The 18,675-nt window shown below is 51.8% G+C and overlaps 1 protein-coding gene and 1 long non-coding RNA gene across 3 annotated transcripts; one reads left to right on the forward strand and one right to left on the reverse strand.

Annotated features, from left to right (window-relative positions):
- Window positions 1-3,485: 3,485 nt before the first annotated feature.
- LOC122230310 lies at window positions 3,486-7,310 on the reverse strand. Of its 2 annotated transcripts, XR_006207371.1 has the most exons (3): window positions 7,168-7,310; window positions 6,723-6,940; window positions 3,486-4,612 (listed from the first exon to the last, which is right to left on the reverse strand). It is a non-coding gene; the product is annotated as an uncharacterized LOC122230310 (long non-coding RNA). The 2 variants fall into 2 exon arrangements; XR_006207372.1 differs by lacking the exon at window positions 6,723-6,940.
- A 101-nt stretch (window positions 7,311-7,411) lies between these two features.
- On the forward strand, window positions 7,412-17,177 carry KCNE1 (potassium voltage-gated channel subfamily E regulatory subunit 1). The gene is made up of 2 exons (XM_042955639.1): window positions 7,412-7,494; window positions 16,276-17,177. Exon 2 carries the CDS (start codon window positions 16,327-16,329, stop codon window positions 16,714-16,716), a length of 390 nt encoding a protein of 129 aa, XP_042811573.1. The 5' UTR covers window positions 7,412-7,494; window positions 16,276-16,326; the 3' UTR covers window positions 16,717-17,177.
- The last annotated feature ends 1,498 nt before the right edge of the window (window positions 17,178-18,675 follow it).

The following is an 18,675-nucleotide window of genomic DNA, read 5'->3' on the forward strand; positions in this document are numbered from 1 at the left end:
CCACGGGAGATGGAACACTAAATAATCGTGGCATTTGTTATCGACAGTTCCCTTGCCCAGTGGTCAGTGCTTCTGATACCTTGGGCATTTTGGGATTTCCAAACGAGCAAAATCCGTGTAGAAAAGGTCTGATCTACTGGCACAACACAGATTTTAATTTAGATACTGCCATTCACACTTATTCCTCCTACTTGCTTTTCTAGTCCAAATTTCCACACTCTGACATTCCATTAAATTCAACTTGACTCAGCAGATGTTCACGGAGATTCTGTCATGCTCAGGACCACCGGGTGATACAGTCTGGTCTACGGCTGGTCCCGAAAGGGGTGTCCCCCACATCAGGGACAAGTAACCAGCTGTTTCCTCAAGAAATATCCATGAATCCCCGTCCACTTGTTACGTGCCTTGCTGGTTACAGCAGGGGACTGAAGGCAAATCAGCTGATAGAGCTTGTCCTTTGGGGCAGCTGACAAGGACAGCGGATGTGATGGTCAATCACTGTCACATGAGCGAGAAAAGGAAGCGTGGTAAAATGGACCTCTCAAGGATAGAGGGAGAGGGTCTCCTGGGCTAGGAGATCAGCCTGGAAACCCTTGTTCGATTCCTGGCAAAAGCTGATATGTGCTCGTCTTTTGGTGGTGGTGGGGGCGGGGGGTGGGGGTGGTGGGTGCTTCAGAAATGAGAAAAGAATAGTTCTGAGAGCTTTGGGGGACAGAAGGCCATGGTCAAAGGTGACATCGTGTGCTATCGGAACTGATTGGGCTTAAAAACAACAACGACGGGTGCCTGGGTGGCTCAGTTGGTTAAGTGTCCAACTTTTGGTTTTGGCTCAGGTCATGGCCTCTTGGTTCGTGGGCTCAAACCCCGCCATGGAGTCCACGCTGACAGTGTAGGGCCTGCCTTCGAGCCTCTCTCTGCTTCTCCCCCACTTGCACGCACAGTCTTGAATGCTCTCCGTCTCTCTCAAAATAGATAGATAAATAAATAAATAAATAAATAAAACATAAGGGCAATGTTGTCACAGCAGTCCCCAGCAGGGAGAGACTGCACTTCTGCCAGAAAGACTTTGTGTGTGTTGAGGAGGGGCAGGGGGAGACTGGTGAAGAGAACAGGGTGGCCTCTCAGCTCTACTCTGCAAGGTGGATGAAGTTGGACATATCTTTGATTGGGGGCCCTCCACCCCGCCCATCTAGGAAGAGCTCGGCAAATACTGAGTTAAACTGACAAGTCATCTGGGGCGCCTGGGTGACTCGGTGGGTCGAGCTTCTGACTTCGGCTCAGGTCACGATCTCGAGGTTCACAAGTTCGAGCCCCACGTCAGGCTCGGTGCTGACAGTTCCGAGCCTGGAGCCTGCTTCCGATTCTGCGTCTCCCTCTCTCTCTGCCCCTCCCCAACTCTCTCTCTCTCTCTCTCTCTCTCTCAAAAGCAGATAAGCATGACAAATAAACAAACTGAGCAGTTATCAAAAGAGAAGATTCATTTATTGAGACAAATGGTAAGGGAGGGAGTCTGAGTTCAGACTAGATATTCCTTAGAATAAGGATTCGAAGATCAAGGTTGTCATCAAAATCTTTTCACTGTTTACATATTTCACAGTTGAAGGTATTTTGGAATTTGCTTTTTTTTTTTAAGTTTATTTATTTCGAGAGAGAGACAGAGAGAGAGTGCGAGTGGGGGAGGGGCGGGGAGAGAGAGAGAGAGAGAGAGAGAGAGAGAGAGAGAGAGAGAATCCCAAGCAAGCTCCGCGCTGTCAGCGCAGAGCCTGACGTGGGGCTCGAACTCGCGAACCGTGAGATCACGATCTGAGCCGAAGCCGGCCGCTTAGCCGACGGAGCCACAGAGGCGCCCCTGGAATTCGCTTTTCTAAAGATTCCCTCTGAATACATTTCCTCTCCTCCTCCGAGTCATGCCAGATAGATAGCACCTCTGATTTCTTCGCCTATCGCTTCAATCCCCGCTCACGGCCTCCGGCATTAATCCGGACTCCCAGGCAGAAGGTCCTGGTGGCAACAGCACCGAAATCACGACAATGGCTGTGGACGGTCCCATCTCTAAAAAGTGACCTTCGCACACATTCCCAGAAAGGCTGCCTGCGCTGGTTCTCGGTTCAGGCTTGCCGGTGTCCTTGCTTTTCAGGGACTGTGGGCCACAACGGGGCTTCTGTATAATCAGGAATTGGAGGAACGCAAAATAATATCAGACATACAAGGAACTGAAGAGATGCTAATCTCGTTCCCGCAGTTGCCTTGCTCTTTGGCTGACTCTGGCCCTCGGCATAGTGCCACCTCTGTGATTCTGAAGCCACGGCATTTAAAAGGATTATACCTATAAATCCTGCGTAAACTGGATCAATAGGGTGTTAAAAGAAACCTTATAAGGGCAATGTGTGTATTCAAATGTCAAGCGCCTTATGTGTAGATTCAGTGTTCTTTCCTAGCAATGAATAGCATTCCAGAGTGTAATTAATTTATCCATGTTCCTATCAGCATATCGTTATTCCGGGACAGAAAGGAGGTGGGGGGGGGGGGGTGGTGGTGAACCACGCTGTTATTTCTTTTAGAAAAGCATTCTTAATTGGATCTGTGCTCTTTTCATAGCAAGGTGAAGGCTGGGAAAGGCAAGGGCAGCTGTGAGGCCTGAGTCGGTGGGTCTGTAACTGGTACATCATCTTCCTTAGGTGACTCCGGGATGCTAAGAAGGAGGACTGATGCTCCCAGGACCTGAGCAGAGGCAGCTGAGATGACTGGTTTTGTGGACAGTCTTGCTGTCCAGCAGTCCAGCCACACTTGGCATACAGGGGAGACCCACGGAATCAGTACCACGGGGTCGAGTTTGATCCACGGAAAAGAGAGTCTTTGCCCTGTGGCTCCTCATACGGCAGCCGCGAACCTACCACACCAGGGGGCCCTAAGTCTCCTGAGCTGTAAGCAAAGTGTTGCACATGCGTGCATTTGGAGGGATGGGAGGAAAGCCATAGATTCCCGAGAAGATTCCTGAAAAATTAGGAAGCGCTGCTCTAAAAGGATAAACAAAACCTCCGTCTCCAACTTGGCACCTGCAACACAACAAATTAGCAAGGCCAAAGCAAGGGAGGACCTGAGTTCCTAGGAACGCAAAGGGAAGGAACAGCCAGGTGAGGGGGCTTTGTCCCGGAAGGGAAAGGCCTAGAACAGGAGCGACAGACTCAATCCCTACAGACAGGCAGGGTCAGTGGGTCCTGCTGATTGTGCAATGGTAGGGCGTGTGGCAAATTCTCTAGCGTGTATTTTTGTGGAAAATGACGCTCCTGTCACTTGTCACCCTGCCAAAGGCGAGCATAAAGTTTCTAAGATCTAGAGTTGTATAGAGGAAGCCAGACATCTCAGTGTTTAGTAGGAGAGATCTCGATTTTTTTTTTTAATTTTTTCTAACGTTTATTTATTTTTGAGACAGAGAGAGACAGAGCATGAATAGGGGAGGGTCAGAGAGAGAGGGAGACACAGAATCCGAAGCAGGAGATCTCGATTTTTTAATCTTGGAAACAAACTCAAAGCCTAAGCAAACAAATTGACCCTATGCCAGGAGGCACAGAGCTGGCCCCTGGCCCCTTGGCCTAGACCTTTGCTGGAGATCTGGGGTTTAAAGATGTCCTGGGCCCACGTTGGAGGACGATCATCCACCTGGAGGCGGGAAAGGCGGGCTGTGCCCAGAGAATGGAGGTGCCTCGTTTGCTGGTCTGGAAGCTTGGGGGGGGGGGGGGTGAGGCAGAGCAGTGGGAAGTGAGCTCACGGAGCTGGAATGGCTTATACACAGCTTGAGGGGGGTTTCTTTTCATCAGAACAAGAGCAATCCTCTAGGAGGGTTTAGGAGAATACCAGGAGACCTCAGCATTTGGGAAGGATGCCCCTTGTGTGCAGGACGCCCAGCCAAAGAGGAGCCCTGGGAGGAAACTGAGGCAGGCCTCCTACAACCAAGTGGATCAGATGGGGAGATTCTGGCCGAGGAAACGAGGCAGAAGGGATGAGGGCGCTGTGTGGCCGTCAGAGAAGACACGGACACGTGTGCCAGGCCACCTGCGTGCAGTGCCAACGGAGCTGTGGAGGGCAGTGGGGGGCGGCGCCCCAGGGGGCAGGCGGGGTGAGCCTCTCCTCTTCCATCACTCGACACCTCCTCATCTGTCACCAGCAGGGCAGAATGAGGACTTCCGTGTCCTTCCTCCTCTTTGTCCTTCCCGTGGCAAATGCAACGGAGCATGTGACTGCGCCCAGGATATGCTCTGTTGTTACTCAAGAAAGGTTGTTTGCTTTACAGCTGTGTTTCTCACTGAGAAATGAGAGTTTCCCGTGGGAGGGTAAAGCCATGGGGGAGAGGGGAGGACAGGCAAGAAGAAGGAGGGGTCACGGGGCAGGGCATGTCCTCAGGCTAATCCAGGGGCATCTGGACGCCGACCGAAGGGCAGCCGGAGGGAACAGCAATGAACCGTCCACAGATCTTGGTCCACGGTCCGTGAAACACCCCGGGTGGGTTACACTGAAGATCAGTCCCTTCGGAGGGCAGAGCCTTTCCCTCCCCAGAGCAAGGTTAGAAACAGAAGCACGACATCCACATTGCAAATGAAGATATGAGATTTCCCTAAAAAAAAAGAATGAAAAGTGGCCGGAGCTCTGACTTCCGATGCCACCTGCCTCGAGGTGGGAACTCACAGAAGAGGAAGATAAACCCACTCAGAAGAGAAGGGGGCTACGTTTGCCACCCCTTTCCCAAGACCCAGTTCCCAACGAAGGGACCAAGAAGAGCACAGAAGGTGGGGGAGCCAGAGAGAGAAAGAGAAGAGAGGGAGAAATGACCCAAGGGCTTGATGGGCTGTAGCTCTATTGTTAGGATTATTTTAAGTTCAGTCACACCTGCTCCTTGGGCAAAGGTGAGACTAAGAGGGCAAAAGAGGGAAGAGAAAGAGAAAAGAAGAAACCATTTCAAGTCACAAAGTGCCTTCTTTCTCATCTGTAATCATAATGCATCATTAAAAATAAGTGACAAAAACAGTATCGTCGTGATCCAACAATCCATCACATGTGGTCCGGGGAGAACCAGGAAGAGAGGTATGAAGACCGCCACTCCCATACGTATCACCTTTTGCAAACGCTGACATACACGGTGTCTCCACAATAACGGGGTGACAGGCGGCAGGCATTGTCCCCCACCGTCCGGGGAGATAGTAACGTCACGGCTGGTGGGGGGCACGCCACGCACAGTTACCCGGCCCGTGAGTTGACACTGAAGGGGCTCTACATAAATTTGGCAGATAAACATTTTTGCTTCGACCCATAACCCATTTCCCCCCTAGTGGAGTCCTTTTTTGGACAGGTGGGCAAAAAGAGACCACCTCCATGCAGCCTGACCTTGAGCACGGTGAACCTAGGGACTTTCCAGATACAGTGTATGTATTTTTTCCCCTAAATATTAAAGAATAAAGAGTTATTGCCCCCCCAAAAAAAAGGAAAACACAGAATAGTGTAAATAAGAAAACAGATCGCATATAAGCCCACCATTTACAGACAATATTGACATTGTGGTGTGTTTTTTCAGTCTTCAAATAATGCATAGCATCCCGTGTGTGCAATTTAGAGCCTCGTTATTTCTCACGTTTAACATTACAATAGAAGGATCCCTCGTGTTGTTACCAACTATTTGTAAACATTGTCTTGATGACCGCATGTAATATTCCGGTATGGAGAAGAATACCCATAGGTGCCACCCTTAACCACTTTTTTTATTATTTTATTAAAAAAATTTTTTTCAATGTTTACTTATTTCGAGAGAGAGAGACAGACAGATTGTAAGTCAGGGAGGGACAGAGAGAGAGGGAGACACAGAATCAGGAAGCAGGCTCCAGGCTCTGAGCTGTCAGCACAGGGCCCTGTGCAGGGCTCGAACTCACTAAGGGTGAGATCATGATCTGACCCGAAGTCCAGCGCTCAGCTGACCGAGCCACCCAGGCGCCCCTTTAACCACTTTTAAAAAAAAAAAATTTTTTTTAACATTGATTCATTTTTGAGAGAGAGACAGGAGTGTGAGCAGGGAAGGGGCAGAGAGAGAGGGAGACACAGAATCTGAAGCAGGCTCCAGGCTCTGAGCTGTCAGCACTGAGCCCCACTGGGGCTTTAATTCACAGACCAGGAGATCATGGCCTGGGCCGAAATCCCACTAACCGACTGAGCCACCCAGGCGCCCCATCTTTAACCACTTTTAGATTTTGAGACCTTCAGATTCTAGTTACTGCAAGTAAAACTCAAAGAACCTTTCTATGCATAAAGCTTTTCTAAGCTTCATCCATTATCCCTCCCCACAGAACAGATTTCACACAGTACAATTACACATCGAGGCTGAGGACATTTTAGGGCTTTCCAGAGTGTCTGATGAGGGTTCGTACTGGTGCCCCTGGAGCCTGGAGGTGCCTGCTCGGCCTTGGCCGGCGGAGCTGAGCCCTGGAGTGTCTGTCACATGGGGTGGACCCTTCCCAGAGCTTCCTCCCCGGGAGAGGACGGGGGCCAAGGCCTGAGAAGGAGAAGGAAAGAGGCAGACCAAGCAGAGGGAGCGTCTTCTGGCTCTAGGTCAGGAACCTTCTTTCTCTGTTACCTGCCTGCAGACCTTGAGCCAGGACCTTACCCCCCCCCCGCCCCCCCCCCACCCCGGGGCTCTAGCAGGACTGGGAATAGCCCAGTCTCATTCTCGCCTCCCAAACCTGAGCAGCTGCTGGGAAGTTGCTGGCAGGTCACTCGGCGGGTGTGCGGTTTGCCCCTCGTGGCCGGTCCCACCGCCCCCAGGACTTTGGAGAGCCAGGGCCAAAGCGTGCGTGGGTGGCTCCGGCGACCGACTCCCGCGGGCGGGGACCGCACCTGTGCTCCATAGCTGCCCCTCCAGCTCGGGGCTGGACACCCCGTCAGTAGGCGCTCGATACATCTGCCGAAGAGATGCGCGGCCAGAGCTGGGGTGCGGGATGCGGTGAAAAGGAGTCTGCGGGGCTTGGAGCGTCTTTAAGTTACTGTTTGGAGCTGTTGGAAGGGATGTGGCGCTGGGCCCAGGGTGGTGGCGGCGGTGGGGGTGGGGGTGGGGTGGGCTGGGGGGGGGGGGGCGGGGGATTCCCGGAATGCCCTTCTCTTGGCCTTAGCCCCTTCTCGCCTGCCAACCTCAAACTCCTGCAGGAAGGTAGAGCTGGCTGGCCGGCTGGCAGTTGCAGTAACAGCGACTTTCTGCCGGCGCTGAGCCCACCGGCGCCATCCAAGGGGATCGCAGGCTGTGGAGGGCCGAGGGGGCCGGGATCTGGCCTGGGGTCGGCCGGGGGCGGGGGCGGGGACGCGCGGGCACGGGGCGGGGCGCCCGCCGGCTCCGGGAGGCCCCGCCCGCCAGCGCGGTGCACTTGCCCCGGAGGGCGCCGCCTCGGGCTCGGCTGTCGGTGTCCTGCGCGCGGCCGGCGGACCCGCTGCGCACCCGGCCGCCTGGACGCGCCAGACCCGGTAAGTCCACTCTCCCGCCTCCCGGCTCCTCGCCCCGCGCGCCGGCGCCGCAATCGGGCGACCCGGACGGGGGCTCCAGGGCCCCGGTCTCAGCCGCAGGGCAGGAGGCGCCGCGACCCGCGTACTGCGGCGAGCGGCCCGCGCCCCCTCTCCGCTCTCGGCTCTGCCGGCTTCACTTAGAGGCGCACGCACAGAAAACGATCTCACCCGCCACTAACGACCACACTTCCCCATTTTTATTAAATCTCAGCCATTCTTGTAGAAAACTCGGCAAGTGCCTAAAAGCATCCAAAGAGAACTAAAGACGCCCAAGATCCCAGTCCCCACTCTTTCGAAGACCTCCATCCAGCTCGGGCAATACTTACATATACACCCAGCCTCGGAGGGAACGTTAGAATTTTTTTGACCAGGAAGGGTCTTGGGCCTTGGCCTCTCCCTGGGGAAAAGGCATGGGGCAATCATTGTTGGTATCTGATCTTGATTGTAGTAATTGGGGGAAATGTGGAACTTCTGGAAGCAAGCTGCCTGCGGTGGTGTTTTGGTTACATTGTCCCTTCCTGGATTAAAAAAAAATAGAATTTAATGTTTACTTATTTTGAGAGAGAGAGAGAGATTGTAAATTGGGGAGGGAGGGAGGGAGACACAGAATCCCAAGCAGGCTCTAGGCTCTGAGCTGTCAGCACAGAGCCCGAAGCAGAGCTCGAACTCTCCAAGGGTGAGATCACGACCTGAGCTGAAGTTGGATGCTTAACTGACTGAGCCACCCAAGTGCCCCCTCCCACCTGGATTTTTTAAACTGCTAGATGTAAGCTGTTTATTTCGAGTCCACATTTAGGTTAAGAAGGAGCTTCTGGTTCCATTAATGAAGGTTCTGGCCAGTAGCCACCAGGGCCATTTATGTTCAGGCTGGTGGGGAACTTTGCTGTGGTCACACAATTGTTTAAATTCATATGTGCCGAGTTGCCAGAAAGCACCTTGACTCTGATCTGTGGGTATCTAAGGAGGTGGCAAAAAACCTGCTTTCTGTAATCTATTTCATATACTCGCCAGAGGTGAGCTAAGGATGGGTCCAAGGAAGGCAGTCTACCTTTCGAGAATGTCCCCGGGATGTCTCGCTTTTGACAGGTTCTTAGCAAGTGGACTGTTTTGAAAATAAAGTACATCGTGAGGACATCAGAGGGACTCAGTCTTCTCATCTTAAGTCTCTGAAGGTAGAGCTGGTGGCTCAGGGCTTTCTGGTAGTTGAGTGGAACATTTATTCATTCATGCATTCATGCATGCATGCCTGCGTCCTATGAATATTTATTCTGCTCCTACCATATGCCAGGTACTGTTCTAGTCCTTGAGATACATGCGGAAGATCACACGCAAACGCCCTTGTCCAATGCGTAGGCTTTGGCGGAGAAGACAAACAACAAGCAATGGACATAATAAATAAGAAAATGAGGGGCGCCTGGGTGGCGCAGTCGGTTAAGCGTCCGACTTCAGCTCAGGTCACGATCTCACGGTCCTTGAGTTCGAGCCCCGCGTCGGGCTCTGGGCTGATGGCTCGGAGCCTGGAGCCTGTTTCCGATTCTGTGTCTCCCTCTCTCTCTGCCCCTCTCCCGTTCATGCTCTGTCTCTCTCTGTCCCAAAAATAAATAAAAAACGTTGAAAAAACAAATAAATAAAAAAAATAAATAAGAAAATGATGTTGTATTTTATGTACAATTAATTAAAATTTTAATTTTAATTGTACATTTTACAATGTACTTTAAATGTACAATGTACATTTTTAAATGTAATTTAAATTGTACAATTTAATTAAAATATTAAATTTTAATATACAAAATAAATAATACTAATGATATAAATATAAATAAAAATAGCTTACATTTTATTATATGAAAACATACTGAAAAAAAACATGCTCTATTGAAAGAGGTTTTCATTTGGCGACCCACCCAATTTCTTTCAAGAGTGTATTTATTATTCCTTGTTGGTTATTTGCACTCGCAATCACATTGTAGTTGTAACGAACCTAATACTTTGCATTCACATTTAATCCAGCAATCTCTTATTGAGCCATTCTGGGTGCTGGAGTGGGGACAAGGTGAGCAAGATAGTCTCTGACCTTCCTGAGCTTCTGGAAGGAAATGCCCAGACAAATGTACAAATTGCTACAATACCAATTAGAATATGAGTCATATAGACAAGGCGCCATGTGGTTAAAGGAGGGGACATCTGAATGGGGTGTTGACACCCAGGTTGGCATAGGAGGAGGCATTTGGAGGGCCAGTAGAATTTTGACAAGGAAATATGGCGGTCACGGATCTCTTGCCGAGAGAGCAGCAGAAGTTAGAGGTAGGAAAGTTGTGGGTTTGTTCCATATCTCACAGAATCCTGTGGTGTAGTCAGGGGAGATTCCATTATGTCCAGTTTTCAGATAAGAATACTGAGGCTCCTGATTTTTTTTTTTTTTTTTTTTTTAAATTTGCTGAAGGTGATAACCCACCTGCCTTCCTTCTGACTTCAGCAGCCCTCCAGAGTCTGGGAATCCTGCCGTCCATTCTCCACACCAAAATGCTCGTCCGTTTCCCCATATTATGTTGGGCTGGGTCCCTCTCACCAGCTCACTGGTTCATATTCCCATCCTGGAAGGGTCTGGGGGCCCCTGTTGGCTTCTTTTCTGCTCAGGGATAAATATGCCTCCAGAATTTGGACACAGTGTTGAGATAAAGATGAAAATAATTGATAGTTGCTTCCAGGGAAAACATGCTTGCAGAGTTCTGGAATCAGTAAGATCATATGCACCAAAATTAGGTTAATTCATGATCAGTTTTACCCTCATTCTGCTTCCTGATGCAAATGAAGGCCAGTGAGGATTTCAAGACTGGATGCTCTTTGAGGAAATGCTGAAGGAATGCTGTTAAGACCATAGGAATGTTATCCTTGCTCTACCCCCATAAGGAAAGTAAGGGCCCAGGGGAACCCTGTGTTTTATCTAGGACTGAGTCAGGGCTGGAACTCAGCTCTTCGAGCTCTCACTCAGACACTCCCTACTCCCCCCAGCATCTGTCCCTCTCGGCAAAAGTGTGGCCGGAGTGGGCCACAGAAGCCTTGGTTGCTCAGTAAACGCTTAAGAGAGAATGAAATGTGGCAATGCTAGGAAATCTGTTCTGGAAGCTTCCAGGCTGTGTTATCAGTGCAGCCGGGCGACATAGCCAGGACCTGTGAGGGAAATGCAAAAGGGGTGATATGCTCCAGGCCACCGTGACGTCACTCACTGCCCCCTTCTCCTCTGGGTGCAGCTGGGAGTCTCCCAGGATCCCAGGCTCGTGGAGACCCAGGTGGTCTCTACTGGCAGCTTTTAGCTCAGCTCAGCTGCCCAGAACCCCGTATCCTGAGTGATTTCCAGCAGATCAGCAGCTCTGGGTCTAAACTTTGAAGAAGAAAAAAATGCACTAACCTTGATTGGGAGCGGTGTCCCTGCTGCATGAGGATGCTCAAACCCGGGCTGAGGCAGACACTTCTAGAAACCCCCTCTTTCTGGGCCCAGGAAGGCCAATTCGAGAATGTCCAGCGTGGGGGCGCTTGGGTGGCTTAGTCGGTTAAGCATCCAACTGGTGATTTCAGCTCAGATCGTGAGTTCGAGCGTCATGTCTGACTTTGCGCTGACCGCTCAGAACCTGCTTGGGATCCTCTCTCACTGCCCCTCACCCACTAGTGTGCTCTCTCTCTCTCTCTCTCTCTCTCTCTCAAAATAAATAAACTTAAAAAAATAAATAAAAAGAGAATGGGGGAGAATGTCCAGCATGGGCTAAGCATAAAACTGGCTGTGTTTGGAATTGGACCTCCCTGGTTCCTGCTGCTTCTGCCCCCCTCCCCCAGCCCCCTTGACACTGTGCAAGCTACAAACAGCTGTGGTTCACCCCAGGAGGGGAGGGGGTGTCCTGATGGCATATTTAGGTCACGAGCCTGTCCTCATTTGGGTAGCCCTGGTTTTACCTGATAAAAGTGCCCACGTCCTCCGCTCCTTTGACCTTAAATACAGAATCTATCTGTTCTCTGCAAAGTCCCGAGAACTCCTTTTTCTGTACTAATAAAATGGGAGTTCAGGGCCACAAGATTACATTTTAGGTGCATTTTTGATAAGAGACGTGACCTTGGGCAGGTCAGTTGAACGCTATGGAGCCTAGTTCCCTGTGAGTTAAGATTGCTGGCTTAGTTCTTCAAATCTGTTTGAGTCCAGTAACGTGAAACAGTGGCCACTGGGCAGCGCTTTGGCATGATAATAGAAGTGAACTTGGAGAATGGGACATAAACCCCCAGCTGACATGCAGATTGAGTTCATTTACACCATGCTGACTCTGAAGAGGACATTGCCAAACTCATTTTGAGACTCATTACACAGAACGCCGCGTGACCCAGCATGCAGGCCTTGGGGGCACCGAGGGCATTTCGCAAAAGCAGTACATTAAATTACGTGTAAAGTAAGACAAAGATTTCCCTTTAAAAATTCCGAGTCATTATTTGAAAGGCAGTTAATGAACTTGCCTTTCCTGGCCTGGCACAAGGCTCCGGCAGGCTCAGCATAATTGAAGGTGCCAGGGTGAGTCAGGTGGGAGGCAGCTGGGGTATAAAGGGAAGGCTTGAGAATTTCTCTCTGCAACTTCCGTTCACATTACATCAGGGACATAGGAGACCAAAAAAAAAAAAAAAAAAGAAAAATTAAAAACCAAACGGGATTTGAAAATTATTGTATGAAAGCATGGTTTCTCTTCTTATAAAACTCTTCCTGGCACCTTGCAGTACCAATGATTGGTCAATTTCTTAAGGTCCCATAGCCCAGTGGGTCTCATGCTTGGCTACAAATTAGGATCACCTAGGAAGTTTTTCAAAGCCCCGATGCCAGAAAGGAACCACAAATAAGAACATCACAGTCTTTGGAGGGGGCAGGGGTGTCCATCAGTATTTTTTTTTTAAAGCTCTCCAGGTGATTCCAATAGGCTACCAAATGGGGGGGAGGGGGAGTCCCCAGATCAGCAGCATCAGCAGCACCTGTGAATTTGGAAATGCGAATTCTCAGGCTCCACCCCCACCCTTCTGGATTCAGAAACTCTGGGAGTGGAGCCCAGCACTCTGCGTTTTTAGGTGATTTTTTTTTTTAACATCTTTTAAATGTTTAATTTTATTTTTGAGAGAGAGAGAGTGTGTGCACAAGCGGGGGAGGGACAGAGAGAGGAAGACAGAGGATCCAAAGAGGGCTGAGCTGTCAGCGCAGAGCCTGATGTGGGGCTCAAACTCACGAACCGTGAGATCATGACCTGAGCCGAAATCGGACACTCAACTGACCGAGCCACCCAGGCACCCCAAGAAGGTGATTCTAAAGCATGTTACAGTTTGAGCACCCCTACGTTGGAGTAAGGCCTGGTGGGCTTTCCAAGCAGTTGTTTCTGTTGCTTTCTCCAGCCACGGAAAAGTCCGTCTGGTTTTAAGCAATAGGTCTTCTCAGTAATCCCACCCATATGAATTAGTTCCAAAAGTTGCTCTGAGGTTGACTTGCTGCGTGGAACTATGAGTTCGAAGCCACTTAACTTCTGCCGGTTGCCTAACCTGATTCCAATCTCGCGTGGTCGTGAAGCAGTAGGGATGCTCTAACAGTAATTAGCAGCGGGATTCCTTGCCGACTGTGGTCATTCCGCGTTTTTAGAAAAAAAAATTGCATTATCAGCTCAAGGCCTGTGTACCTTCCCGGGTCAGGGTTCTATGCATTCATAAGTGGTTTGAGGTCATTTAAAAAGAAAATGTTGGACATCTTGTTTGGAAATCTTAGCTGCCCAGAGCCTCTTGTCTTGAGTGATTTTCAGCAGACCAGCAGCTCTGGGTCTAAGCTTCGAAGAAAAAAAAAAAAAAATGTTACCAAATGATTCCTGTCTACTGCCGTGGCTGGAATGGGGGAAAATGCTGACTTGGGATAGGAATCAGAGGCTGGGAGTCTCTGGAGCCTGCTTACCCCCTCCCAGATCTCAGGGCACAGACTCAAAAGCCCCAGAGGTGTCAGGAGAGCCCATAAACACGTTTGTGCCTTATTCATGAGCGTCTTCTCCATAAAGTAAAGGGAGCCACCATGGTGGGCCATGGAAGAGCCAGACCTAAAACCCCCGACCTCCAAATCCCTGGGCTGCTATTTCTGAATGAGCAGGAAAAAACCAAGGCACTCACACCTGGGACCCTGAGCGCACACGGCTGTGTGCCCCTCTACTTACTGGGTTAGTGATCCCACAGCTGCAAATGTCAATGATGTTTCTCCCTGGTCCCAAAGGGAAAAAGACGGAGCAGGCCTAAGGAACCTGGCCAGGGTCATGTGGCCAGATAGCAGCAGGGCCAGAATCCAAACCCGGAGTGGAGGCGTAATTCCAACGTCTGATCACTTTCTCCTCCGGCACTCATGCTCCTTGAGCCTGTGGGACCAAAGGGACTTAGCTAACGGTCTGAAGGCAGCTCGGGGGCATTCGTTAATTAGATACGCAGGTTATGGTTATGAAGAATCAGGGCCCACCCGTCAAGAGGTATTAAGAAGTTCATGGACAGCTCCCAAGCTGCTGTGTGCCAGGCACCAGGCCAGGAGGCTGCAGGGGACAAGGTGGGGGAAAGAGATGATGACCATGGGTCAATCAGCAGGGAGCACACAGCCTTCAAGGGCATGGCACGCATCAGAGAAGGTTGAGCTGGACTGAGAAGCATTACCAGGCATCACTTCGGAGCTTCATGGGCCAAGAAGGAGGATGCCTAGGCTGGAGATGTCCAAAGAGGTGATGATGTGTACAGGGCTTGGCCAGAGCATGGGGTCTGGGCAAGAGACAACAGCGGAGCAAGAGAAGGGGGCAGGAGCCCTCGCATTTGGGCTCTATATGCTGAAAATGGAGTGTTTCGCCCCGAAGGTCAGAAGGAGCTCAGGGGGGCCTTTGAGCCGGAACGACAGGTTCTGGGGTGGGTACACGGCCACTCGGCTCACTGAGGCACGGAGCAGGAGGCGTGAGGGAGGTGGAGGGCCGTGGGGATGGCCGAGGGTAAATAAATCCCTGGCAGGTCATTGGACACCCAGCTCTGGTGCCCAGAAGGGCAGCTGGGGTCATGGCCACACGGGTGAACCAGAAGGGGCAGGTGTAACCACGCAGGGGGTGGGCAGAGTGAGAAGAAAGGAGGGCCAACTAAAGAATTCTGGGGTGCACCTACAGGCCAGGCATCGGTGGAGGGAGAGCGGCCTAGATGCCTCTAGGTGAGGCATCATCCCCTAGGGCCGGGCTCAGAAATTTTGAAATTAAGCCAATCCTAAAAAGGAGCTCTAGGTTGACCAGTGTCCTAAGCAAGACGATATGTGATATCGCAGTCCCCATCGTAGGTGGGAGAGGCGGAGCCCCCCACCCCCGTCCCCCACCTTGCACTTTGGAATTTCTCTTTCCACAGTGTTTCTGACCAGAAACTGTGTACGAATGAAACCCGTTCAGTTTACCAGTGACCGTAAGGTGCGGTGTCTGAAGCGTGAACCCCCTGACAGGATCCCAGAGCTACTTGGCAAAAGCTTTCACAAGCCCCAGGCCTGCTACACGGGTTTGCGGGGATAGTGACATCCAGATTAAAATGATGGGGAAACTGTCACTTTCTGCGTGGCCGGTGCCAGTCACTCGGCAGAGGGCAGCGGGCAGGGAGGGGGCAAACACAGCACAGGGTGGAACACTGGCCCCCGAGAGGGGAGTTCTAGGTCAGGCTTTCCATCCACATGCTGTTCCATGCTGGAACAGACCACCCCTTGCCCGTTACCTCCTAGGACGTCTGAGAGCACAGCAGTCTGACTAGCACGAACCACCAGGCGCCAGATATACGAAATGTGGGCTTTTTCCAGGTCCATAGGAGGACAAGGGTATTTGTTTGTTTCCCCTTTGCTTATGCAGTTAGAGGCCACAGCAGCATCCAGTTCTGGGGGAGCAGGCAGAGAAAAGAAGTGGGTGTGGGCCATGGGTACCGTGCAACCGTCGGAAGTAAAGGAGTGCAGACACGCCTCACCACCTGAGTGGCCATAAAGTCACGGTGGGGAGAGGAAGGGGAAGGAGGGGCAGCTATGTACCCCAACAGCACGTCTGTATGTCTTCGGCCGGGCTGCCGTAACAAAATCCCACAGACGGGGGGCTGAAACTACAGACACACATTTTCTCACAGCTTGGGAGGCTGTAAGTCCAAGATCGAGGTTCCGGAAGGGTTTGGTTCCTTGTGTGAGCTCTCTTCCTAGCTGGTAGCCAGCTGCCTTCTCCCAAGGTCCTCACGTGGCTCGAGAGAGATTTCTCTCTCTTATTCTAAGGCTATAGTCCTATCAGGTTAGGGCCCCACCCGTATGACCTCATTTAACCTTGATTACCTCCTGCAGACCCCGTCGCCTGGTGCAGTCACGGTTGGGGGTTAGGGCTTCCACACATGAACTGGGAGACACAATTGGGTCCACAGCACATAATCTCAAATACACACACACTACACAACGTGTAGAGTGGAGGAACCCCCCCCCCCCCCGGTGGTCGCCTCGGAGGGGGGTGGGGGTGGGGAGTGGAAATAAGACGGAATCAAGTGACCAACTGATCAAGCGAGAGAGGGGTGTGTGCAGATTCAAGGAGGCACATGCCATGGACTGAGGGGTACGTTGGGGCGCCCGTCTCCCCTGAGATTTTGAAAACCGTGCGCGCGTGTGCGCGCGTGTGTGGGTTCGGGCCGGCACATGCTTGCTGATTTCACACTGCACTTTTCTCTTAGAAAGTTTTCTCGGGAAGTTGGAGCTCCCGCAGTGGAAACTCGAAGCCCAGCATGATTCTGCCCAACACCACGGCCACGACGCCCTTTCTGAACGCGCTGTGGCAGGGGACGGCTCTCCGGGGCAGCAACACGTCAGGCCTGGCCCGCAGGTCGCCTGGCGGTGACGACAGCCAGCTGGAGGCACTCTATATCCTCATGGTGCTCGGCTTCTTCGGCTTCTTCACCCTGGGCATCATGCTGAGTTACATCCGCTCCAAGAAGCTGGAGCACTCCCACGACCCGTTCAACGTGTACATCGAGTCCGACACCTGGCAGGAGAAGGACAAGGCGTACCTCCAGGCCCGGGTTCTGGAGAGCTACAAGGCATGTTACGTCATTGAAAACCAGCTGGCCGTAGAGCGGCCCAACGCACACCTTCCCGAGATAAAACCTCTGTCATGACCCCGCAGTTGGCTAAAACTGGACAGATCCCATTTGACAATCTGATCTTCCTAATCATGTACCTTTTATATTCTTTGTCGGACGGATGTAATTGGGTTTTTTTTTTTTTTGCTGTTGTAAGGGGTGGATTCGTAACACCATTTCTCTAAAATCACATTCCTCCTGTAGGGGACCTCCAGCTATTCCCCAGTGCCTGACCCTGCCTTGTTAGTTTTAGCAGAATCCCTAAGATCATGGCCTCTGAGATACTTCCCAGACTCCCTTGAAGCGAGCAAGGTCACGGGATGAAGTTCTGGCCAGTAGAAGTGGGAGCGGTTCTAGAAAAGGAAGGGGTGTGTCGTCCACTCCCCTCCCCCTCTTCCCAGTGGCTGGGACGTGGAAGAGGTAGTGAACCAGCTTTGACTCCGTCCAGAAGGACACCATTGGGCGCCTGGGTGGCTCAGTCGGTTAAGCATCCAGCTTCAGCTCAGGTCACGATCTCACTGTTCTCTGGTTCAAGCCCCACGTCGGGCTCTGTGCCGACAGCTCAGAGCCTTGAACCTGCTTCGGATACTATGTCTCCCTCCCTCTCTAAAATAAGCATTAAAAAAAAATTTTTTTTTTTTTTAAAGAAAAGGACAGCATCCTTGCAGGTGACAGAGCAGTAAGAGTCTGGGTCGCTGGGCCTGCCCTTGTTAGGACAAAACCACTCTGCCCTTATCACCTCTGCCTTCACCAGGGAGGCTCTGGCCTCCTCCTCCTTCCTCCTCCTGCACCTCCCTTACCCCCACCCTTCACACATACCCCCCCCAAACACACACACACACTCACACCCACGGAGGCACACACGTACACACAGAGAAGCTCTCCCCCTCCCCCAACGCGGACCCTTCCTACTCTCCTATCCCCATCTCAGAGGAGCTCACGTCCTCCAGGACTGAGATGCCGGAGAAAAAATTTCCACTTCCGAATGTGTACCAAGGGGAAGGTGCTCAGTTATCACAGCTGGAGGGAGGGACGCATCCGCCAACCCCAGAACCCAGGAGAAGGCGTGGGCTTGGGCAAGTGGCAGCACCTGGGGTCAAGGCGGCGGGGCCTTTTGAGGTTGAACTGTGTCCCCCCCCCTCAAAAGACGTGTTCAAATCCTAACCCTGGTACCTGTGAATGTGACCTGACTTGGAAATAGGGTCTTTGCAGATGCCACCAGGTTAAGATGAGGTCCCTGGGGTGGGCCGACATCCGATATGACTGATGTTCTCAGAAGATGTGGGCAATTAGGTCACGGCCACATGGGGAGAAGCCTCGTCAAGACAGGCAAAGACTGAGTGTCAGCGGGGAGCCAAAGAGCGCCGGGGATTGATGGCCAACACCAGACTGGGAGAGGCCAAGAGGGGCTCTCCCCTACTGGTTTCATGGAAGCTTGGCCCCACATGCACCATGATTTCAGACTTCTGGCCTCCAGACCTGTGGGACCAGGAGTTTGTTAGGTTTCATTTGGGCTCTGTCAGGGCAGCCACGGGAACTCGAGCAGTGCCTTTTCCCCCACCCCCAGACAGCAGCTTTCTTCTCCTCGCCTCCTGACAGGACAGAAGATTCTCTGGGAATCTTCCCTCACAGATGAGAGAGTGGGAAAGGGATTGCGGGGGAGGTGGATGGTGCCGGGGCCATTCATTGCTCGGGGCAGTAGAAGAAAGCCCCCTTGGCGTTACCTGACCTTCGAGAATCCCAGAGAATGACTGCCTTGGTTTCAGCCTGCGTCTCCAGCGGTCACCATAGCACGCTGCGACACGCTGAATGCTTGCCCACTCCTGGAAAAGGGTGGACTGTTGAAATGGACGCATTTTGCCCAACATCGCGGGGGCTCATGGGCTTCTGGAGGCCCTCTCACGACTGGGGACGCCTAATAAACCCTGCGTGGGTTACCAGCTTCCGACAGACACAGATTGCCCGCAGGGAAGGCAGGCAGGCCAGGGGTGCACC

This window comes from Panthera leo, chromosome C2 (assembly GCF_018350215.1).
Source record: "Panthera leo isolate Ple1 chromosome C2, P.leo_Ple1_pat1.1, whole genome shotgun sequence".
Taxonomy (NCBI): Eukaryota; Metazoa; Chordata; class Mammalia; order Carnivora; family Felidae; genus Panthera; species Panthera leo.